General features: G+C 31.6%; 1 protein-coding gene across 1 annotated transcript; it reads left to right on the top strand.

Annotated features, from left to right (window-relative positions):
• Window positions 1-9,126: 9,126 nt before the first annotated feature.
• LOC114929494 (sodium- and chloride-dependent GABA transporter 2) lies at window positions 9,127-25,283 on the top strand. Its single transcript, XM_029301059.2, has 10 exons — window positions 9,127-9,482; window positions 10,425-10,593; window positions 11,685-11,963; window positions 12,607-12,820; window positions 12,962-13,155; window positions 13,853-14,033; window positions 14,971-15,208; window positions 17,431-17,769; window positions 20,152-20,307; window positions 23,089-25,283. Exons 1-10 carry the CDS (start codon window positions 9,333-9,335, stop codon window positions 23,203-23,205), a joined length of 2,037 nt encoding a protein of 678 aa, XP_029156892.2. The 5' UTR covers window positions 9,127-9,332; the 3' UTR covers window positions 23,206-25,283.
• The last annotated feature ends 1,790 nt before the right edge of the window (window positions 25,284-27,073 follow it).

The raw sequence follows: 27,073 nt of genomic DNA on the forward strand, positions 1-27,073 counted from the left end.
CCGCACGTATCTGACGCGGTTACCTCCAACACACATTTATACCGTACGCTCCGAGCGCTGCGCATGCGCGCAGTGCTGGATACCTCGTCGCTCGTCGCCCATGCCCTAAATCCACATTTGGTCCCGTTGTTGCGTTCAAATTCAATTCTAACAATTTTACACTTTCTCTTCATTATTTTTACATATTATTATTTTGCAAATTGGGATTTTGTTTTTCAATTTTTGTAAAACTTTAAGGCCCTGTGCACAATAGGAAAAATATTAAATATTAAACCGAAGAGGGAGAGAGAGAGAGAGATCTTGTGCACGGCCTAAGACCGCAAAGGTCGAGATGGTAGGGAAAGGTGCGGGTGCTCCGATCCCTTTGCACGTCACCTCAGGGATGAAGAGAGGTGAACTAATAACCCGGCTCTCTCTTTGAAGCGCGGGTGTTGGACAGAGGTTCGCTCCTCGAGGAATGAGACTGGAAACGATTCAGGCTACGGATGTAATGCGAGAAAAGTTGCGTGTGAACAATATCCCGTAAACGGTCAAGAACTATAGACAGGTTTTAGCGTTTGGTATGCAGTCCTGGCCTTCGAATCAGGACCAAGTCCCTCAAAGCCCGCAGGCTGACTCTCCCTGAGGAGCCGGTCGCAGTACAGTGCGGTCATATCCTGTCTTAAAAAAAAAAAATGCGAAAGTAGGGCACGCATTTGACCTTCGCTAGGATCGGTCCTGCCTGTACCCTATTGTTCTTGAACTGTAGGATTTTCTTCTCTACGCAAGCGCAGTAAGACAAAGAAGTCTAACAATTAACAATAAATGCGATTCAGACTTTAATCAGTAGCATATATATTTTCCTGAAATTAATATATATTAGAGAAAGAGAGAGATTTGTACAAGGGAATAAAACTGTTACAAAAATGATATAAAACTTTTTATAAATTGAAAAATATAATTTTTAGATGTTAATAATAAGTCTTGCGATAATTTTTTTATATCTGCCACTTCTCGTAAGAATAAAAAGAAAACATATTTATTTTGTCTCAATTTCAATATAAAAAAGATATTTTAGATAAGTAAAACACTTAATTAAATATAGTTTAATTTAAAAATTTAAGAGAGTACACAATTTCACTTAAAAAAATTTTAATGATCTAACATTAATAATATGTAATACCATATTTATATACTATTTTATATCATATTATATAAAATAATATTATTAAAGTTCCACTATGTATTCATATATGTCAATAAAATACCATATATGTATATATTTAAAATTATAAAATTATATAATTTAAAATATATAATTTTTTAAGTAAATTTTATGTAAAGCAGTATATATAATAGCAACACGCAGCAAGAACTCATAAACACAATGTCACATAATTGGCTATCAAATAAAAAAATCACAGAACTTAAAAAAAATTCTCCAATAGCTAATATTGCATAACAGTGTATTTACCTGTTTTCTTGTTGGAAAACTTCCAATCTTCTGAATTGCAGCAAATAGCCACGGTGTGCCGCCAGTAAGCATATAATCTAGATTCTTTAACAGCTCTCACAAGTTAGATGTCTCTTAACGTAAAATATTCTCGCTGTTCTACAGTATTATTTATGAGAAACAAGAAAAAAAGAAAAAAAAAGAAGAGAAAAGAGAGAAAAAGGAAGAGCATGCAAAATATTATATATATAAAATTACGTAATTTTTTGATACTGTGTTTACTATATATTAGTAAATTATTAATATCGTTTAGATTTATTTAGTTAAATCATATTGTATGCATAAATATCGAGATGAAATATTCATAACATAATGCAAAATTTATAATAGCGAATTTCTATATCCATATATATTCATTTTGATTGAATATATATAGATATAACAAATTATCATTTATATATTTTGCTATACAACTTTTATTGAAAACAAGCTTTATGCATTTGATGTTATAATTATTAAGCATTTAATATTATATAATATATTATGAAGCATTTGATGTAATAATTGATTAGTTCTAATTATATCGACGATGTTGCAATTATTTTATGACAATTTTAACATAGCATATATATATATATGTATATATAATGTTCTATTGGAAGTTGTTGAAATTATATAATCAGCTATCATGTTTATATAGAGATAGAAAGAAGAAAAAATAAAAAAACTTTTAATAGAAGACATTCATCAATTTTATTTACACATATGGAATGTCGTTTAGTTTCAGTCAATTTTTTCTAATAATATTTTTAAAATAAATAATATTGTATCAAACATTCTGTATTTATTTTTAAATATTAAAATTGAATCATTCAGTATGACATGAGAAAAATATATCATGTCATTTTTTATTATCTTAAAAAATAATACTAGTTTACAGTATCTTTGAATAAACAAATAGTAATTTGTTTTATTTGTAATCATATATGTATTTGCATCTGTATCCAATATATTTTAATTTTAGTTTATTTTAGTTATCATTGTGTTAGTCTAGAAATGCTGTCAAGATAGAAATACATAATAAGTAATTCAATCATTTAATTATTCCAGGAATTCACATTATCAGTTTGAAATGAATCATACCTGCGGGCATATGTACATATTTCGAGGAAAGATTTAAACGATTTTGTTTTGAAGGATATAATTAATAATAATACTTATAATATTACTGTTATTTCATATGATTTACACTAAATTATATTGTATTACAAAATTCTTAAATATATACCGTACCTAATATTGTATTTCGTTAATTCCTAATCATGATTTGGAAAATAAATTTATTAAAGCAATTTATCATTCTTTTTTTGTACAGTAATTTGTTATTGATTTTATAAGTAACCTGTTTCTATATTTTTTTCAAAAATTACAAATTTTTATATACATTTTTTAATGTATTTCTCTTATTAAAATATTAATTACAATATATAATAATTTCAAAATATTTAAATTATACTATTGATAAAAAATATAATGATTTTCATAATAGCAATAATAATTTTTAATATTACAGATTGCAAAAAATCACAAAATTTCTAAATAATATAATTGCACAGGAAAGAAAAATTATAATTTTTTTCAATAAATTCATAAATATATTTAAAATATATATAGTTACATCACTTTTTCACATCTTTAATCAGATTATCAATTCTTTATTAATTAATCTCTTTCTTTGCATGTTAATTTAATAAAAAATTTGTGTTATGTGAAAAATTTTTTGCTTATATTGTATTTGTTAAATTTTTTTAATCTGTTTAATAAATTTACTATATATAAATATACATATATAATTACTATAATTTACTCACGAACTTTATATAAATAAGTGAAAATAACAAAGAAATTCGCTTTCTGCTTTCTGCTATTTGTTTAAACGTTGAAAAAAGTTACGTGAAAAGTCGCGAATTTCTTCGTTACTTTCACCTATTTGTAAAAAGTTAACGAGTTACAAAAAAATTCAGTCACTATATCATACTATAGAGCAAAGATTCAGCTTTAAAAATCCATTCTTAAAACTGCTGTACGATGATTTTTAACGGAGTTACGAACGATAAAAGTGAAAATGACATTTTCTCTTCAATTTGCGATAACTTCATAAGGAAACATTGAAATTTAAATCTTAAAAAATGATTTTGCAGGGAAAACTTCAGACTTTAATGTGAAAATGTCGAAAAATTTTTTCAAATCTTCTTATGTATGCGACACATCTACAAAGTGAAAAAAATTTTTCATTTCATTAGGTACGTCGTTTTCTGTAAAACGTAAAATATAAAAAATACTAGAATTGAAAGAATTAAATGAAAAACAGCTGTGACTTTTCAAAAGTAGATATTTCAACTTTTAAAATCTTTCTTTAGAATTGAAATTCTCATTTCTTGACACAAAGTTACAGCTATTTAAAATTTGCCTATTTTCAAAATAATTTTCTTATTAAATTTTTTAAAAAGTTTAGAATAATTAATAAAACATACTAGGTTAATATCCGTTAATTTAACAACGCTAAGTTAATTTACGTTAATTCATGTTCACATAAAATTGCGAATCATTGTTTGCATGATGAGCATTGTATGTTGTATGGCGAAACGATGCTGCTAAATTTTAGTACAAATGGAGCATGTAGGTAACCGGTAAATACGGGATCTAACTACGTAGAGGAGAGAAAGATGAGATAAATCACACACTGTTGTTCATACTGCGAGTACCGTGCTCACATTTCACGATACATGTTGTTTTAATCCACTAGTATTACAAGGATAGAAGGACGCAATCTTAAGCTACGTACGCATATGCGCGTTTACATGAAACTGAAGCGTATAGTGACTCAAGCGAATGTGTGTTACAACAAAGATCAACAACAACGCAAATCGCTATTCAGCATGGTATACATATATCCATATTCGTCTATTTACCATTGAACTTTCTAGGAAGCACTTGTGTATGTCTTCGTACAACTACCGTATTATACGAGTTTGCAAGGGCGTTTTTAAAAATTAAAAAAAAAAAGATTATTATGATATATAGAATCATATAGAATTATTTTGCAATTTATGATTTTAAATGTAATTAGGGAAATTGTGAATTTTATTTTTTTTCTTTGCATGCATTTATTGAAATAAGGGTTGATTTTAAATTTCTTCCATTTTTGTTAAATATATTTTTTAGAGACGCTAAAAAGTGTATCAGTCAATGGAACCGTAAGTACAATGCTCGTATTCAATGAAAGTTCACCGCTTCGAATATTTATCGTTATAAATAAAATATTTTAAAAATAATCGGACTAGAATTTCTTTTAATTTAGAAGACAGAGGTTTAACCCCAACCCGCCTCCGTGATCCCCAGTATATGTGTATATGCATATACAATTTCTTAATTGATTACTTAAATATATCAAAATAAATACCCATATTATACACACAATTAATATCCAAAATGATTATGTATTTTACATTATATCGAACACTCGAAAAATCTTGGCATATTTCTTAGATATTTGAATATTGGAGAATATGTACATGTGTATAGATCAATGATTCTATAATTCTATAATTGGACGCAAATTTGTTCTCAAAATTTGTTACATAAACTAATTAACAAAATATTAAAAAATATGAAAAAAATGATGATTGCGGAATTGTTATATATCATGAAATTTTCGAGATTAATCGTTATTGATACGAACACCATAGCAACAAATATAAAAATTACTTCTTGGAGTAAAAAGTCGCGCGAATACTTTTATTGTTTAATTTTTCACAAACTTTTCCGCTGTAGTATTTTACGATGCAATTCTCCGGACGTTCTGTATGCATCGTTGTGCAATACGAGCGGATGTACGATGTATTTACAACGAGAATCGTAGGATGGAGCGATACGCGATGCGGAACAACATCGATGCTATCGGGATTTTTTAATTATTGATCGTCGCGATGGGTTTTAACCGACAAAGGGATATTGCGCTATAGTCTAACCATCGGAAGACATCCAATCGTTACTTTCCCTTCTTTAAATCTAGATATTGCACGTGCGCGAGCGATATTATTGCTTCCGATGCTTTTATCGACGTTACCAACGACCACCAAAAGTGCCGGATTCCTCGGATTACTATTACGTTCACCTATATATCTTCGATCGCTAATGGTCCATTCGCATGTTGCTGGAACACTAGATCGAGCGATCCACAATGAAACGCGTTGCCGATCGTTCGCATTCGTGATCATGCCATTACTCTTGGCACAAAAATATACGCCTCGAAGAATTTCAAGAAATAAATAAAACGCAAGACTAAATTGAATCACACTATAGAATACTCAGATTGAATGTAAATGATAAATATTAGGTGTGTATTGACGAGATGCTTCGGGCAAACAGAAAGGAACACGAAAGAGTGGGAGAATCCTCTCTGAGCAAGCGCGTAAATTACAGACGTCTTCCGCGTCTGTTCTCTGACTTTGGTCGAAACGGGATATTCTGTTATAACCAATTACTACAGCCCGTAGCAGCCAGTAATTTCTGCGATTCTAGAGAAACTTTGACTGGTGTCGATTATCTCTCACAAGAGGTACTTTGGTGACGGAAGAGTAAATCGAGTCTTATATCGAGAGAACCTTGAACCTCCGCGTGTTCAAGTAGTATAAATTTAAGCTAAACACTATTGTATCATCAGAACTTTTCACCACGCACTCAAATATCACAAAATGTGTCTTATAGTTCGAGAGAAATGAGAACCCTATGTATATTTTAGAAACAGATTAAAATTAATTATTTAAAAAAATGGCCTTTGAAACAAATAGCATTTCACTCATTTAGATGTCAAACTTTCTAATAATTTTCGTAAAATTATCGAACCCACCGTGGAACGATCCGATAGCAACGTACTAGATGTATCATGGATATACCATAAATTGGAGGAAATACACAGGATTTGTACATGCGATATAATCAAACAAGCCCAACGCTCAAATCTGGGAGCTTAAAACGATACGCATGTACAAACCTATACAGACAATTCACGGGCGCGCACATATAACTATAGATATACTTTTGCAGGAGAGGATGACTATATTGACCCTGACGCAAGCTTAGCAAGTTTACCAATAGTGCTCTTTCCGGCGTGGTCGCTTCTATTAATTTTATCCATAATGTTAGTGCCATGACTTCGAGCAACCAATATACACGCTATGATTTAGCAGTCGGCCCATTGGTAATATCGATTGCATCTGTTCAGCATAGTTGGCGGAGGAAAGCATGTGGAGAGAGTGGGGAAAGGGTGGGAAAGGGTGGTCAAAATGCAAGCAGGTCTCTACCTGGCGTTTGGAAAAAAACGTTTGCATTAGCGCACTGGACGAACGCAATAAAGCGACCAAAGATAAACTGTTAAATTGACCAAGTTGGAGAAATTACGTCGCAATAACGTGCATCCCAATGAAACATGACGTATATGTATAGTACATACACGTACGTATGTACTACATCGTGTCACTCTCCATTTTCGGCTATTTGCGAACTCGCATTGTAAATAAAGTCACAAACCTCGTCTGTTTGAAAAACTGCTATTGTGAGAGTTTCATTGACCGGCCAGACTTCAAATTCCCTCAAATTTTTGTTTTCAAGTCTTACATGCAACTGTATCGTGTATAATGCGATTGGAATAGAATTTAGATTAGAAACGTTCTCAGTTGTGATATGTGAATCGATAGAATCGAAATGATGCGACATCTATTATTTTTCCGATTCGGAATAGTTTCATAATTCATAAAGTTTGTCACTCCCTCTCTCTCTCTCTCTCTCTCTCTCTCTCTCTTTCACTCTGTGTGTCGGATAGGATCTTTATAAACGATAACTTCGTGCTTGCGTTTGCCTTCCGATCGGAATCGCGGAGCTCCGTATGTGTCGTTCCGACAGCAAGTTTGCAAATCGTCTCTTTTATCCCGGCACTCGGTGGGAGCAGATTTGCTCGCCTTTCCCATTCGAGAATCGTTCTCCCTTTATCACGATGCTCCTGCATACGCGATCGGACGGCAGTGAGATCATTCCTTTCCCAGTCCTTTCGAATAAAACAGTTTTTCCCCGTTGTCAACACTTCCGCCATAAAGTAGCATGTCCGTTTTTTTTATCCTGCTTTCTTTCATTTCTGAATTTTATCGTAGTTTGCAACGTATAAACTAGAAAACCAATAGTAACCAAAGATAGATATATATATATATATATTACACTTGTTACATTACGATGTAACAAATGTAACTTAATCTTCAATCTTTTTTTAAATTTTTTAGTTATTACAAAATAAACATACATATATAAAGTTCTAAAATAATTTTTACAAAAAAAATAATTATTATATCTTTAATTTTTTATATCATATACAAATATAGCGTCTCAAGATTGGAAAGAATTTCTTTCAAATTAATTAAGACATTTCCGGTAGATAATAATGATAAAATTACTCTATATCTGCAGATTGTAGAATAAAAAAAGAAGAGAATAGAGAATGTAGTCAGAGAAAAAGAAGAGACTACCAGATTTCCTGCAGGCTTATCTCTAGATAACGTTATACGTTGTGCTGCGGGATTCTGTTACTTTGGACATTTACGAAAGATTGATGATCTCACATCTGATAAGACGATAATCTTAAACGAGCTTTTTCAGAGCTTTGCTTTACGAATTTAATGAGAATTTAGTGAGAATACATTAATTCATCATAATTGTTTAAAATTATATCATCTATTGACATATCGGATAGAATATAGATTGGAAAGACAAAAAGACTGAAACAAATTTCAAATTGCATTTTTGAATCAATATTTTATTTTTTTTGTTTTTAATCTATAAGCTTCTGATAAGACTGTTAAATCGGTATTATGTAACTTATCGAATATGTGCACTCGATCTTTCAATTACACGAAAATCAAGTTGAGTTGTCCATTCGCGGAAATATTTTTTTATTTTATTATCTACGTATCTAATCGACATTATTGCTTCATTATTATTAGATTCATGAATAGTTGCGTACATAGCACACATTTCAATGAAAACTTGCTGTTTGTGTGCAGAGCGATTGATACACGAACAAACTTATTTGCTCGCGAAAGCTGATCGAATAAATCTATATCTTATATCGAAATTATCTTTTGATATAATCACTCGTTTAAATTATCGCCTACCGTTAAGGAGGATTCACATTACCGAGCCAAATCTTTAGACGGTTCTCAAATCAAATTCCTGTTTAAAACAAACACGTATTCAAATTTTTACGCGCTTGTAACGAACATAGTTCGAAATTCAGTTTTGAATCTTGTCTGTTTTTGTTTACTTACAAATTTTTGTCATTTTAGGCTTTCGCTTTCTAGGGACATCAAAAATGTTATCTTTTTTTGCACATATCATTTAATTCAAGTTGGTTACTCATTTTTTCCCAAGAATCTTCTTTTCAATTTATCGTAACGTTGAAAATTTTTAACATCTGATTTAATAATAATCTCTTACACATTCTTGATTAGATTATTCCAGCTTCATTATCAAAAACTAATAGCATAAGATAATTTGTATATGTGTAGACACATATGAATTGAATCGAATATTATTGATAGGGCAACTATTCATGTGTTTGTGTTGGTCTTTCATGTTTCGTTATCGTTCTAACTCGATGCTCGGTTATCACACACATCAAAACGTGTAATTTGATCATAAAAAAATTCTTTGGTACAACGACTTTTAGTAAAACGCTGTGAATCGAACTGACAATTAGTTGTCAGCAAAATATTCGTGACTCCTTGGAGTGGACATACGACTGTGCACGCGATGATTCGCGCCAAAGTTTGACTCGAAGTTTGATTCGATAATGTGGACCCTGCTTTATACATATATATTATTAAATTGCCACCTGATCACGCCGACGCCCAGTCGTTCACGCAATCCCGAAGACGAGTCACGACTCGAGTCGGATTTTACCACAATTATCACAATGATGGAATCGAAAAAAACGTCTCAGGTTTGTGTCTCTAATAATAAATGCATCATAATTATAGTAAGGTGTTGTGCTTATACGATCATTATACAATTTCGTAGTTCAAAGAAGACTAACGTATCGATATATGTATAATATATGTATACATATATATGTTTAGTCGCGTCTCTTATCATATCTCAAAAATTGCTTGCATATCTCTCGAAATGCATATGCAAGTCGTCTATAAATTTCGTTCTCTATTTGATGATACATCATCGCTTTCAATATTAATGATTTAAACATATGTCCAAGTTTGCGTTTAATAATTTTATCTAAATTAAGCTTTGAGAGACATAAATATAAACATTAATGACGATAAATATGACATTATAAATATATGTTATTATTATAAAGATAATTTTTTTATTTAATATTTTCTTATTTCTTTTTATTTTCTTAAGATTATATATATATACAAAGAAAGTTTTACAGTACAAAATATGAAATTACAGTCAAAGCGAACGCAGTCAATATCTCATTTTCTTACATTTTAAAAAGATATAGGTAAAATTAGCAATAAAAAATAATATGACCTTAAACTTTATACTCATGCTAAATCGTATTTTAATCTATCCACTTGAATAATTCAAAATTAATAATACGCAATACTTTGTTAATCATATATATAATCTTATTTGTATAATTATCTCGCAATCAGATTAAATATTTTCATTGCCAAATTTTTGAGAAGTTAATTTGAACTTATTCAAGCGTGTTTCTAATCTTATTACGTGAATAAACTGAAAGATTTGATTTTGTGTTCGAACCTCTTTTCTCTCTTTCTCTCTCTCTCTCTCTCCCTTTTGCAATTTTTTTCGATTGTATATGCATTTACAATATAACATTAGATATTTTCTTCGTTGGTTTGGTGATAATCTATATAATGTAAATATATAATGTAGCTTTTCCATATGTTTTTGATAGGCAAAGAGGGTTTCGCTCGGACTTGGTGGCACTTTGGTGGAACATCCAGATGAGCCGAAGCGAAGTGGTTGGTCCAACCAGATCGAATTTGTTCTATCCTGCATCGGGTATGCCGTTGGCATCGGCAATGTTTGGCGTTTCCCTCTCTTCATATATCGCAATGGCGGTGGTACGTACATACATACGTACATGTAATCATATCTACATCTATGCATCTGTCTCAGATGTATGATGTACGTAGAAAATATGTACTCTCTATAAAGAGAGAGAAGGGCAGAGGGAAAAAAACAAAGAAGGAGAAGAAGACGGAGTAAAGTCAGACACATCACCAAATTACATATCTCAAATTATAACTATCAATCTGTGCTAACATGTTTTATGAATAACAACAAAAAAAAATGTTATTAAGTTGAACAAAGTTATCACGAAAATATAATAGAATGTCACTGTGTCTGAAAAAGTTAATTAATGAATATTATCTTATAAATATTTTTCTTTTTCTAGCAATATTACATAGATATATTGTATTGATCATATTTGTATCTAATATATTTAGTTGGACTTTATTCACTAAAGTTTTTATGATCTTATGTTTACATTATGTTTTTTTTTTGTTTTTATTTACTATGAAACACGTTAGTACAGTTTAGCCGTTAAAAGCTTGAGATACTCTGTACATCACTGGGATGCAATATCTGTGTTCTTATATAGAGCATCGAAAAATTATTTGCACAAACTTTAAAAAGCTGATGCACAAACTTTAAGATTGCGTTGAAGATTTAAAAATAAGAAAAGTTGCCACATAAACAAAGGTCTGAAGACTTTTTTTTTTTGGAAATTGCAAGTGATGAACTCAAGATGAGAATTTTTTAATTAACTACTTATTTTTTAATTAACTACTAAATTTTTTTTCTGCTTTTCTTTAAACTATTCTCTGTAAACTAATTTCTCCCATGTGTGTGACAAAAATCCTAATCTCTAAAAAAAATGTTAAGTGATTGAATGTATGATATAATTTAATTAATATAAAATAATACTATCAAAATAATACCATTTAAAATAAATTAATAGTCAGAACTAAGAAAATATTTTTGTATATAATTGTGTTGATAAAAGTATGTTAAAAATTCATTCAGTAAAGAATTTATAATTTATTAAATAATCCATTAATATATGTATAATAGTGCACATCGTGTATATATTTTAATCTATATTTACTATACATTAAACTTTTCTTATGTCTTCTGTATATTGTTATAGGTGTCTTTTTGATACCTTTCATTATCATGCTGTTTACAATGGGTCTGCCTATATTCTTCCTCGAACTTTGTATGGGTCAGTATTCTGGACTGGGACCCATAAAAGCTTACAGCCGTATGGCGCCTGCGTTTCATGGTCTAGGCTATTGCACGTTGGTCGTCATTTTACTAGTGATGGTGTACTACATGATAATCGTCGCATGGACTTTATTCTACATTTTCGCTTCTTTCTTTCCAAAACTCAAGTGGGCGTACTGCGATAATGATTTTAACACGAACGGTAAGTAAAAATAAATGAGTATACTATTATATTGAGGACTTAGATTTTTGTCGTTTTATTTAATCGAACAAAAACATTTAACTAAATTTTAGCGAGTTAACTATTACCTGTGATTTTAGATCTATTAGGGAATGAAAAAATAAAATTTTACAATATTATTAAACATATTATTAATTTTCCTTGATATTTACATCATTCATTTAAAGTTGCTATGAAATGCGTTTTAACTTAATAAAAGACAGAAAAACTTATCGTCGAAACTCTGTGTCTAAAAATTTACTATTTACCTTAACATTATTTATTCAAGATACTTCCATTACTTTTAGTGTGCATAAATTTATTAAATATTTGAAATAAAATATTTTCTTTATAAAAATATTGTATAATACTAATGATAAATGATGTTAATAAGATATTTCGTGTAAAATAATATGACAAAAAATATTTACTATTCTTTTTATTAATTAATTTGTATAAAATTTAATATAAAGCTTAATTAAATGAGATAAATCATAAAAATCGTAAACAAATTTTTTAAAGAAGATATAAGTATCGATGGTGACTAAAGGAAGATCTAAGGAAGATCTATGCCCGTTCGTTTTCGAACGGTACATCTATAACGCATAATATTTGACCTCGACAGATTGTTATAGCGGCCTTGAGGATGCATTATGCCAAAAGGATATTGACTCACACTCTATATTTTACAACAAAAGCTGTATGGCCATCGATGTTGTCTGTTCTCATTTTGGTTACAACCGTGGCGGCAATATCACTCATTGTTTCAAAAATAACGGCGAGGCGAAAGCATTCATTGATATCTACAATCGGACATTGTCATCCGAAGAATACTTCAGGTACGATATAAATTGTCATCAGCGCTGCATCGTGTCGAGAGGATCGGGAACGAGCCTTACGTCGCTGTTCAGCGTTGAGGAACGAGACAAAATTTGTTCAAGCTCGCGCTTGCAAAGCGTGTAATTGTCGATTGCGTTCAGAGACTACGTTCTTGGTATACGCGGTGCCACATGGGAGAACTTCGGTGACATAAGATGGGAATTGTTCGGATGCCTCACTTTAGCTTGGCTAGTGTGCTTCCTCTGTCTAGCACGCGGCATCCAGACCATCGGCAAGGTTGTCTACTTCACCGCCCTCTTTCCCTACGTTATTCTCACAGCTCTGCTAATACGAGGTAAGAAACAAAAATAGGAGAGGTTTCCTGGATAACGGTACAGGTTCATGGAAATTTAACTTATTAACGGTCAACGTCTTAATACTGACGAATAAAATTATTTTTTACTAATATTTATATGAATAATTTTCTCTCTTAAAAATTTTCAAAATAAAACGTAATTAGATACGATTTCAAGAAAAATAAATTATTTAGTGTGAATTTAATATAATCTGAAAATAATTGATATACTTAAAATTATCTATGTTATAATTACGACTTGTTCAATGTATGTATTAATGTCCATCGATCTTAAAGTTTTCTAAAATTAAGAATATGCTAAGGATCTGCTATTTTTTATTATAGAATGTAAATTAAAGCAGAATAAGAAAAATTGCGTATAAGAATTTTAATAAATAGTTCTTCTAGTAATTCTAATAAATTACCAAGTTTTTAGTAATAATAAATTATCAAGTTTTGCCGAGTGAAACTGCATGCTCGGACGATTCGAGACGAATAGATTTAACACTATCGTCATATTGACTAGGATATTTTTGCGCGAATATCTTAACTTTTTCAAGCGCTTCTCTCTCCGTAAGCTTTTTCGAATCCGTTCATAGAGCGAGATTTCTGTATACGGATCGCGCGACAATAGCATCCTAGCGTAAGAGAGCGGATAACTTTATCATGAGCGTGACTAAAGGAGATATTCGCACAGGTGCTACGTTAGACGGCGCCGATGAAGGCGTTCTGTGGTATATCATGCCCAACTTTACGATGCTGAAAGACGCCAAGATGTGGGCGGATGCCGCCTCTCAAGTCTTTTATTCGCTCGGTATCGGCTGCGGATCTTTGGTCACCCTCGCGAGCTACAGCAACTTCAGCAACAATTGTCACAGGTGCGATTATACTTACAATAGAATATCTTCTTTATTTTTTACAGTAGAATAAAAGTCCGTATCGCGTATATAGATATTTGTTTCAAAAATTATATGTACATATGTAAGAATTCGTTCACATGAATAATTTATCGTATAATACATATATTTAATTCATTGCATTAATTAAGCATAGCGAGCATTTGTTAATCTTACAATTAGTGACACATTTCAGAAATGTCGATGACATTTCTTTACGACACATGACGTTTGTTGCACATTTTATTTTATTATAATAATTCAAGACTCGATGATATGTGACGTTTTGGTAAAGAAAGAGTAATTAAGTCAACCGTTCGTCACGATCGACCAATATAATTCTAATATCAGCTCGAGTATAAAAATAATAATAAATTAAAGGCGATTGTTCTAAATAATAATCAGAAATAATAATTCTATTATTAAGAGAGCAAAATACAATAAATACTCTTTTACATACATATCACATTTTGGACGTGTAATGTTCTCCAACAATGCAAGTTATTGCTTAATTGCGTGCAATAAAATCCATAGTATATGGTATATTATATATTGAAGAAAAAGCAAAACAACAATACACATTCTGATATACATGTATATCTGTGTGCATGTATGTGTGTGTGCAAAAGAATACAAAAAAGAAACAAGGGATAAAACCTTGGGATTTGTTGGAGATCAGAGAAACAGAAAAAAGATTGGATACAGTATAATGGTTAGAAGGATCTTTTATTTTTATTTTAGGGAGAAAGATGAAAGTGCTTTTTTCAAAGCAACAAAGATGTTTGTGTGTGAGCTTTCCTATGTACTAATGTAATTCGTTCCTGAGGTTTATCCAAGTATTTTATTAACATCCTGTACGCGTTCGTGTATACGGTTCGCGAGTGCATGATAATTTGATTGTCGACTTATCTATTGTCAGGGATGCTATTTTCGTCACTTTCACGAATCTATTTACGTCCATTTTCGCTGGCTTCGCAATATTCTCGATACTCGGATTCCTAGCCCGGCAGATGCAAATGCCGATCGACAAGGTGGTTCAGAGCGCGGAGGGATTGGCTTTTATCGCTTACCCAGAGGCAGTGGTGCGGATGCCGTTGCCGAATCTCTGGGCCATTCTGTTCTTCTTCATGCTCTTCATACTCGGTCTCGGTAGCCAGGTAAGCACGCGAGCGATTTTACACATACATATACATACGTACAACGATATTCGATCTTACACGAGCGCGCTGCGGTAGCGATAAACGGAAGCGAAAATATTATCGCGTAAACGTTTAAGGAAGGCTGTATAAGAAAGTATTATTTCCATTTTCACAAGAAAAACCGGCAAGAGATACCCCCGACTTCGACTCCTCGTCACTTACGATGATGAGAAAAATAATTATTAGTGCGATGAAGCGCGAACGAAGACGAGGGAAGGAATGGAGTGCTAGGAGCGCGAGCGATGTAAATTTCAATTTTCCTTCGCGTAACGAGAAACTTTGCTGCGCTTACTGCGTTTGTTCCAAGTCGCGTAGATGGGTCGACACACAAACACACACACACACACACACACTCGTTTTCTCGGGTTATTCGAAATAATTTAACTGTATATATAATAAACGAAGCAAAATACATGCGATATGCAGGGTAATCACACGATTTGAATTTCTCGCGACAATCTAGAATTTGAATAATATTCATCTCAATCAATACCAAAGCAGATTTTAATTACGGCTCGAAAGGAAATATTTCTATTTGTATGTACATTATTTTTATCTTTTTTTTTATTTTAAGTTAATATCAAAATACTAGAACATATATTATATATAAAATAATAAATTACATAAAAACAAAATATATTTTATCTTACGTTAATGCTATATATATATAACTGTGATTTGCAATAAAATATATAACAATTAATGTGAATCTTCTTTTGCTATTTATTACATTTATCACATATAAAAAAGGCATTTTGTGTTTCTTGTGTTTTTGACGAATAAAGAATTTGTGCTATAGTAGAGAGTAGAGACCAAAAGATTATAGAATTGTATCAATTTCTACGCTACATAAAATGTTAATTTGATATTTTTGTTATGTATGTATATCTCTGATTTAATGATGTAACGATATCCTATTGTATCAATATAACATCGTAGTTAACAATTGTGTAAACTGAAACCAAATTATTTTAACTTGATTGTGACTATCGCATATTATATCATACATATTATTATGTTATAATATCTATGAGAGATATCGCGATATTTTTTTATTCTACAATAAACAATTTGATAAAGTTATAAAAATAAAAAACGCTTTTTGATCGTGTGCATTGATATCTTTAGATATGTAATAAATTGACTTCTCTATATGCATGTGGCTATTTAAATAAGCTTTGACAGTTATAATGTAGATGTTAAAAAGTTGCGCAATACTGGCACAAAATATTGATCACCGTAATAACTTTTCCGTTACTTATCGACGAGGTTATTTCGCAAAGATTTCGCAAAGCGTACTGGTGCTAAGAAGGCACTATTCAATCGCCTTGAGAAATGACTGGCATATTTGTCAAAGGATACCGCGGGCGAAAAGGATACACTCTTTGCTAGCCTGAGCATAGTTTTGTGTTGCTTTTACATAGCAAACGACTCCCGTCGTTCAGGAAGTCGTACATCACAAAAGAAATTATAGCTGGCTCGTCCGTCCCTAAGTAAAAAGTGCGCATTTTCTTTTCTTTCTTTCATCAATTGTGATCCCTTTCGTTTTTCGTTTTCTCAGAATCATCTGTGATCCTAAAAAAACAACCGCAAAGTGAAAAAACCTGTATAAATATGCGTTTCTGTTTATATCATACAATCGAATGAATACATTCGAATTTATGAGTTTCTGATGTTTCCATGATATGCTGAAATAAATCATCCTTTGAAGGATAAAAATTTGAAAAATATTGTAGAAAGTACAATGTAACTCTACAGTATCCACATATAATCACAGTTATTTTTCACCGCAAAATATTAAAATAAAACAATATGAAGTCGCGCAGACTGAACTAACTATTTACATATAACTTTGAAATAACATCCATTGGAATTGCAAAAGTTGCAATGTGCAATAAGACTAAGATAAATATTTCACAATTATTGTTTTAAATTCTATTTTCTCTATCATTCCAAAGTTAAATATTTATGTCGAAAAATAGTCGAATATCTATAGGACATGCAGTTTTCTTTTAACCGAACACTTTGAAAACTTGACAGATTGATTCAAAATCCAACAATTGAAATACACAATTGTAATTGTCAAACAGAATAGATAAATAGAAGATAGTAGAAAAAAAGGAAAATAACAGAAACGAATAGAAGAAGGAAGAGAAATTTCAGTCATGTATTTTTTACAGTTTGCAGGTGTGCAAGCGATAAACACCGCCATACTGGACAAGCGTCCGGATTTACGAAAACATGAAGGCCTTGTGATATTGGGAATATGCGTTGCCTGCTGGCTTCTAGCGATTCCGATGGTGTTCGACGGCGGTATCTACTTGTTCAAACTAATGGACTGGCATACCGCCTCGTGGGCTATTCTATTGATCGGCTTTGCCGAAATCGTTGTGCCCGCCTGGTTCTACGGATGCAACAAATTCCTCAATAATCTTGCTGAAATGAAAATGAGATTTGGTCGCTTTCTCCGCGGCTATTGGTGGTTATGCTGGGTAGTTCTTGCGCCTCTTACTTGCTTGGTAAGTGCCTATTTTCTTACTACAACCATTTCAGTCCCAGTTTGACCCTTTTGTTGCTAGAAATGCGCATATAGCTACGGGATATCTGCTACAGCTAAAAGTTTCGTTGTCAGGTATACCAAGCGTTCCAAAGCGATCGGATAGAAGAACATCTTTTTATTTTATATTTATTTCAAATAGCTTTCTCAATTTGATGTGTGTTTTTGTCGTCGAATTATCATAAATTAACATACATTAAAATTAGTTTGTAAACATTAATTTGTGCTAATGCTGCAGTAGCTCGAATATAAAACGATTATGATAAGCATATAAAAGTGCATATTTGAAATTATAATTGAACATAGTTGAGAACAATTGTTTACTACAATTTAAATATAAATAACATCTCATATAAATATAATATAATATATGTATAATATTGCAATAATTAACAAATTGCAATAAAAATTTCTCCTGATAATATAAATAGTCATTTTGTGTAGTTTCAATTTGCCATTGTTATTGAAATAAGTTACTCCTTTACACGTTCGCGACTAAACTGCGCGACAATCAAAACTTTAATGACAGCTCTCCAATGTATATAATTGCTAAACGGTACAATCGACGGTAGTAACGAGGGGAAGACGCGGCATCTCGATGCTTAATCCCGTCGAGCTAAGGAGCCCACGTTTATTGACTGTAAACTTTGTAGAAAGTTTGGCGACACAGCGAGAGAATATACCGTAAATTAGTTTCGACCATCACATAGAAACGATTAATCGAATTTATATGGAAAATAATGAAATTTAAGCTTGGGTCATTGATTGTCGAAAGAACTTTATAGAATAATGTGTATACTTTAGGGAAAAAGGAATGAGAGAGAGAGAGAGAAATGTTCTTCAAATTTTCTACACAAATTTTGTGTATAGAATGTTTTTTTAGAACAAATATTTCGAAACAATAATAAATAAGAATATTTTAAGTCGGCTCCTTAATTTTAAAAACACGATCTACACTTCATTCCTCTCGGCCAATAAAGGAATTTGAAAACTAAGGAATTTGAATCCTGTGGTTGGGATCTCAGAAATTCCCCTTGTTCCTTCTCTTAACTTCCCCTGTAAAGAAATAGGTGAGAAAAATATTGGTCCGAAAGTCGGCTGAATCGGGAATATTTCGAACAAATCTATAATATTCAAGTTTATATATTATTAATTTTTTTCGAGTTTTTTTGAGTTAATTTTCTCGAAAACAACGTTTTGTAAGAAAAAAGTTTTGTTCCATGTTTTTAATTTACTTTCGTACATAAGCAATAGCATAGCTACCACCCGGGAAGCCCGGACACGTCTCGGGAATCCCAGCTTAAAGGAGGGTTCCTAAATATCCAATGACTCGATTCTTGAATTTATTCACGAGAAAAACGCATGTATAAATTCAGTTTTTACAAAGAAAGTTGCAAGTTGATTAGCTAAAAGCTAAGTAACTTTTCTATATGAGCCGAATTTGCGTATACGTTTTTTTTTTTGCCCAGGGGCCCCCAACATTGTAGCTACGCCACTGTATACAAGAAATTTTTTTTATTTAATTGTCTTCTGATTCAATTTATGTAGTATATACAAAATACATCAGAAATTGTAATTTAAATAAAATAGAAATGATTCTTCTCATGCAAATGTAAATTGAAAATGTAGAATAACATTTTGTTAACACAAGACTTTATTTCTGATAAAATCGACATTGTAAATCTTATTGATTTGAAAATACAATCTGAGATTTAAATCAACTCTGTATAAATCATCGTTTTCTGTCGATAAACAACTTGTTCGTGTATTAGTGCGGAATAAAAAAGAGAGGATAGAGAATTTATCGAATATATCAGAGATATAAGAATAAAGATTATTTGATATTGATATGAGATAATATAATATAATATATGAAAAAATACAATACAAAAGTACGATGGAATTATATCGATCTTCTTATTTGAGTCTATCGAAACTTTAAAATAAAATGATGAAAACTCGAGGCTCGCAAAATTTAACATTCGCATATATGTATATAGGTTCGCTATAGATTCGCGTCCCTAGGAGGTAAAGCGTCGTATTTCCCACGACCAGACTGCTTAATTAATCTGGCTACCTGTCGCGAGACACGCCCTTGCCACCGCATCCCCTGCGCGCATGCCGAGCGAATTTTTATTTATATCGGCTGAATTTCACCAACGCCATCGCGGGGATTGAAAATATTTCCCTCGACGGGCGCCGAACTGGCGACCTGCGAAAGTTAGTTTTGATTAAAAATTCGAAATCTCCCTTAATTGATAATTGTGTCACGCACACGCGCTGTTTTTCGAAGCTGTACTATGCAGGAAACAACTGACCAACCGGCCGCATTTTTTCTCCACAGGGAGTCTTTGGATATCAATTAGGACAAACCGACTTTCAAGGGAGTTACGGTTCGTATATATTTCCCGCCTGGACGGGCGTAATTGGAATTGGAATCGGATTGGCAACGTTACTGCCATTGCCAGTCTTCTTCTTTGCGAAAGTCTGGGAGTTGAAGGTAAGACAGTTTTTTACAAAAAGGTTCTATTGTGCAAAACGCTTCAAGTCCAGTTTGCTATGCGTCGTGTATTTTCAAAGATTTTAGGTATAAAGCGGATTAGTTTTAAACGCAGGTAACATTTCTTGGCTCATAACAATGCATTCCATTCTGTCAATGCTTTATAACCTACATCCTTTCCCAGCTAACACCATGTCCAAAATTGGTGTAGAAGAGACCATCACGAAATCTTTAAGGCGTCTTTAAGAAATCTTCAAAATATATAATAATATGATATCCCAAAGGAATCTTAAAACTATCTGGGTTTATTCGTTCTCCATTTTTCACTCAACTAGATTTAACGTATTCAAATATATTTTCAATGCTTATATTATCTTCAAAATATTATTAATATCACGTTCCCGAAAGAAGTATGGAATTATTTTTTTTTATCTATCGATATATAGATTATTCAAACTGACTCCCTTTTTATATATTTTATTCTTCGCGCATATATCTGTCATTTATAATTATTGTATTTTACCGCATGACTTTTTTTGCTGATACTTAACTAGAAAATGAGAAACCGAAACGTTCATTATTTATATTCATTATTGTAAAAAATTCGATACATATATAACTCAAACGTCACACCAATTACCTCGCCTCTTATTACTCCGATTATTTTTTTAAATATAATTTATATCGTAGAAATCCATTTTTCTTTCTTTGTTGAAATCTGTCATGCTTACTTGTTGTACGGAAATTTATCATCTACTTTCGCAGCTTTTATTTTGGAATTCCTCGCCTGATGAATATTTCTCGCTCACCTGCTACAACATATCACTATTTTTCAGCTGTACTCTATATTAACATTTTCTTGTTAGTGAAATACTTTATCTTACAGGTTATATTAATGAGTATGCACTTTTAATAACTATAACTTTAATATATAGAGATTATTTGTATTTAAATTACTTTAGTATATCATTAACATGCACAATGCTTTATTTATCAGAATAATATTATTTGCCTATATTACTTCTGCATACCTATAAGAAGCAATCAAATTCTAAATTAATTCTAATTCTATTAATAATAAAATAGAATAACCTACCTACCTAACTATTTTTATCTATCTACCCAATTATTTATCTAATCCTCATTTCGAAATATTTATGCAGCAGTTTATTCGTATACTTAGGTCGTTCCACATTGAACGAATTTTCAAAACTTAAACTCGCAGTAAATGGTTCTCATAAAATTCCACTGTCATTAAGATGAAAAGAAAGCAGGCATATAGGTATTATATTCTTCAGAGTAAGAAAAATGTAGAGGGTCTCTTAAAATGTCAAGCTTACCATTTTGTCCAACGGTTTGAATACAATACGTTGTGCATTTATGGGTCAAGAATAATTTACTTTCTACGAAAAATGTACTTTTCTGCGAAAAATGTATAAAATAGATATACATATATATAAAAAAAAAAACCGTTAACTTTCTTTTTGGAGAAAAGTTTGAATTGAGATTTCTTAAGAGCCAGAATTCTTTGTTGTTTAATGACTTACCGGCTGGCACTCTTTCAGAATGAGAGATTATTGTATTAGATAGAAACGCGCGGCGATCTGGTCATTAATTTTCTGTCTCTAATGGAGAAGGTGGAAACAATTACGAAATCACTTAACAGTTTTGACCAAGTCGGTCTCATTCTTTATATGATCAATTAATCAAACGCGAGTGAAAACTTTTGCCATTACACGCACAATGCGTCCGCGGGCTGTGTATGACGTGTTAAAAAAAAAAAAAAATGTTCCGCCTGTGCGCAAGAAAAACTACGATATTATTTTAGCGCTATTGTAGCGTTATTGCATCACGTTATTTTCGCTATCTCTCGATTATAGCGAAAATCTTCCGATAGCTACGTCACGCTGTCAGCGCGGCTGTGGTTACGGGCCGATTTAGAAGTTGCCCTGGCCCGTGCCGTAAAATCTCGAGAACTCGGGAAACGTCTTAATACAAGTTTTTCTACGGTACGTAGGTAATCGTACTTTGAAACGAAAAGTTTCCCCGGGAGCCTGCCGCTCTTTCCATCGCCTCGGATACAGGGCCGCCGCGCCGCGAGCGAGATGCGCAAATCGTGCGCCGTACAAAGGAGGTACTGTACACAAAGAGAGTCGCCGATGTTGCGAGTTTTGATCAAATTGGAACCGTACAAAAATTGTGACATATATTTCAAAAAAAGAAAACGCTTTACGAGATTGAATTTTTTGATTAAATTGAAACTCCATTATACATATATCTTTGAAGTTTTTCACCAAATATAATATTTGCATGATTTTAAATACTCTACAAACAAATATGTATGTACATCATGAATTACAGTTTTTTCCACACGTTCCTAGTCTCCGATTGCCAAATCTTCGTTCTTTAAAAATTGTTTTTTTTTTTGTTTTTTTTTTTTCTTAGGAAAGCACTAAATAAAATTTTACATACGCGGTGTGTTAACAGCGGCCCTGTCTGAATTGCACCTATTTCTACAGAGAGAGAAAGGGAGGAAGAGAGAGAGAGAGAGAGAGAGAGAGAGAGATGCAGACAACTCTATTCCTTGACCGCTTCCGCTTTCTGTTAGCCGATAAATTTAACATTACTCTTATCTCCCTTTCTTCGCGTTGTTTTTGGCCATTCCGCACACACTTCGAAAGTACTTGTGCGGTTTTCCGCGAGAAGATATGATTTTGGCACGTATCTCGCCCATTATCGGTTCTGCAACAATTTAATTTGCACCCTTTTAACTGTTTGCAGATCTTATTTCAACCCTCGCCCTTGTGGAAAGCAGCCGAACAGAAAAATATACTAGATAATGACAGCGTCAGCACTGCGGTGATCAATCCGGCCTACGTTTCTTCAGATAAGGTTTAGAATTCTTGTATACGCGGTAAACTGTATTTTCAATAAGAAATCCCGAAATATAGATTATTTCCTAATGTAAGTCTGAATTTTAAATAAGAATTTAACATGCGGGAATATTGACAAAATTGACTTGAAATATCAATGATAATCTTTATCAGACATCATTTATTTTTGCAACGCAAATTGACTATCTTGAGCTAAAGTATAAAAATGTCCTGTTTCTTTATCTCTCAATAATAAAATACTCTATATTGAAAAATCATTAGATTGAAATTATCCAACAATTATTAAAATAATTTAATCTGGAAACAATTTGTAAACTGAGATATCTTTGTCATTTTTTTAATTATATTTTTGCTTGTGTTTCTTCTTTAATATGTGTATGTTAAAGAAACATATATTCAGTTTCTAAAGCTTTTGTGGCTCTCTTCTTTAGAATAATTCTGAATATAGATAGATATACATATATGAATGGAATTAATCATTCATTATGATTCATGTAATCGTATTGCAGGCAGCTAAAGAAAATGTTTGCATTAATAAGTATGATGAGGGAATGAAAATATCGGGAGAGAACATAATTCTAATTCCGTTCTAAGAATCTATTCACCTAGGAACAAAAATGTTAAATAAGAATAATGTAATTAATAAATAAGTTGTTAGCTTTACAATAGTTTCAACAAAAACCTGAAATTTATTTTCATGATTCTAAAATATTATATGTATACACTACTATACACATATTATATATATTTCATCTTTTTACATTTTTCGATTTGATATTCGCCTACTCTTCAATTAAATATTACGTGTATTTAATGTTAATTGCATCTGACTTTTTCAGAGTAAGACTTTCTTCTCGTATAAAAAAAAAAAAATGTTCCCTCATTTATGTACCTCGTTGACGATTATAAAATTAATGAGAATTTTCCGAATAATTCGCGCAATAGCGTACGTGACGTATCTGTAATGTAATAATAATATAGCTGCAAATATACGAGTGTATAGTATTTGAAGAACAGCCGTAAGATGAGCTCGTGCATAAGAGAGGATCTCGCAGTATAAATACACTTACTTGCCACCAGCCACAGTTATGTACTCGAATCGACGAAGTAACGTCAGAAAAGCGGAAACTGTTCGCGCTGTTTCGCGCCGCCTTTCCCGCTCATTAACGTCAGTGAACACGGCTGCTGAACACTCAGCATTCCATGTCCCTCTATGTTGTAATATCGCACCAGGCGGCCGCTTATAAGCTGCCTTGCAGGAACCGCGAGCGGACGCGACGAATACGTCTAATGAGAATTACAAGCGGTTGTGCATCATGCATCCGTGTCAATTGACATGTAGAAGATTATAATAGTGTCATACACATACAGACATACGCATGTCTACACATGTATACATATACATATATTATTTATTGTAAATATACAATATATTATATATTTCGTGTCACAATACTTATGTCAAAATGAATTGAGAAAAATCTTGTAAGCTATTAATTCTTGTATGATTTGTATAATTACATTTATTTTTAAAAGAATTTATTAAAAGAATAGATATATATTGTGTGAGACCAATCATATAATTTTACTTAAAAAATAAAGATACTCTTTGGATCTCAGAAATATTTTTATTTGACAACAAAATCAAATTAGTGTTGACACTCCAAAGTGCGCTCCTCGAAATTCTGTAACTTTTACCTCAAATTTTTTTCTAATATCGTTTAGTTTTCCAAACAATTTGCTAGGATATTTAAAAGAGAACATTCTGTACACACACGCAACACACACATACACACACACATGTAACATCATATATGTATAACATATACAGTAAACCAAGCTTTATGCGAAGTATTCAGCCAATAGATCGCCCAACGCACAGCAATTAGTTTTTAAACCTCACACACATCACACACACAATATCTTTTACACAATATGTGTGTATGTGTATGCACAAAGGAAAAACACAAAATTAGAACAATAAAATAAAACATTTTTTCCTTTATGGTAGTAATAGCAAAAACTATCATCAAAATGTCCACAAATATACTCGAAAGATTTATAATTACTTAATCATATAATATCGCGAAAATCTAGAAAAATATAGAATAAATATATTTAAATCTAATAAATTTAAAATTACTCCATTCTTCTCTAACTTCTAAAATACGTCTTCTAAAATTCGCATATCTATGTATTTAAATATTATCAAATTTTTTTTTTAAATAATATATCGTTATAAATCGTTGTTTAAGAGTTAGATCAATTTAATTAAATTTTTGCAAATTATTTTCAAATTTGAACAAGCGCGATTTCTTGAAATCGTAACAGTATGCTAATGCTAGCATGAAAATTGATCTTTGTTAAAAAATGCAAGATATGTAAATGCAACATATTATTCCAAAAATTATTCGGAATTACCATTGTAATTTCAAAATTGAAGTCGTCGAAATATCGATCTTGAAATTGCTTTTTTCAAACTTTACATATGTAACTCATAGATTAAAAAAAAAAAAAAAATATTCTTGATGAAATTTCTGCAGAATAAATTTTCGTTAGGCATTGTCACGCATTGTTTTTCATTTTGGAACTATCATTATCCACTACGATAGTATTAGTGCGAATCAAGATTTAAAAAAAATACGCGATCAAAAAATTACAAAGTGCACGGTAATTAGTATTTAAAATTCATTACTTATCGCATACACTTGCTTGTCCATTTGCTTCGCGCCATATTCGGCTGCGATCGATTAAATTAATCAAGTTGATCGGAATCGATGGAATCAAGTTTTACTTGGAGTTCGGTTTAGTTTTCCGCATCAAATTGGTAAAACCAGAGTAAAAACCATTGTGCGGTGATGACGATTTTTATCGCTATATTTCTTCCTCGAGAATACCATTCGCTGCGAATTGAAGGGTTCAGATAATTATCGGTTGCGAATAATAGCGGACACAGAGATAGATTCGGGGGAACAATTACGTTGCTGTATAGAAAGACGTAAAATGTTCTCGTCGACAACAAACGAGCTTCATTATACGGAAAATGCGCTAATAGCGCGCGTTCATGGCGTTTTATTCAGCTACATTTGCTGTTGGGGAATTGATGTTAACTGCTTTTAAAGCTTATTTCTCTCTTCAAGTTGATTTATATTAGTCGAAACGTAGCCAATATTATATGCAATTGCATGTGTGTAGTAGTTTCATGGCTGTTTTCCAAACACGGCCACGCATGGAAAAGAATCTTTTAATCTATTGAAGAAAACACACAAACACATAATTATAAAAAAAAGTATTATATGTATATTATTTACTATATATGTATATTATGTACATAGAAGATAAGTATATAAAATTTTAAACTATCAAATAATTTCAGATCAATCTTAATAATTAAATAGGTAATGTTTGTAAGACACCCTATATCTGTCTAAAATGATTTATATGTTTTCATTCTCTTATATAATATCTATTCGTATCTAAAAAAAAATTAATAGCAAAAATAATCGAAAAATATCTAAAAAAATAATTTCTACGTTGTTTTTTTTAGAAAAAGTAAAATTTGGAAAAATAAAAAAATTGTCTACATTTAATTACGTATATCATTCTTTTAATTATAACTTAATTATATTCTTTTTATTATTTTTCCTGTATACACACGCGGATAGAAATTATATAAAAGAAAGAATATATATATGAGGACATATTTTATATTTCATTTTTAATTAAATGTATCTATAATTTATATTAGGTTACATATCTTTTTTTTTCTGGATGTACGTATATATTTAGTTAAAATAAGAATATATAGTACATGCAATAGTATTTCAGCAACACAAATTAATGAACGATTTATTTTTCGAATCTATATAAAA

This window comes from Nylanderia fulva, unplaced genomic scaffold (genome assembly GCF_048542155.1).
Source record: "Nylanderia fulva isolate GAGA-0341 unplaced genomic scaffold, ASM4854215v1 Scaffold23, whole genome shotgun sequence".
NCBI lineage: Eukaryota > Metazoa > Arthropoda > Insecta > Hymenoptera > Formicidae > Nylanderia > Nylanderia fulva.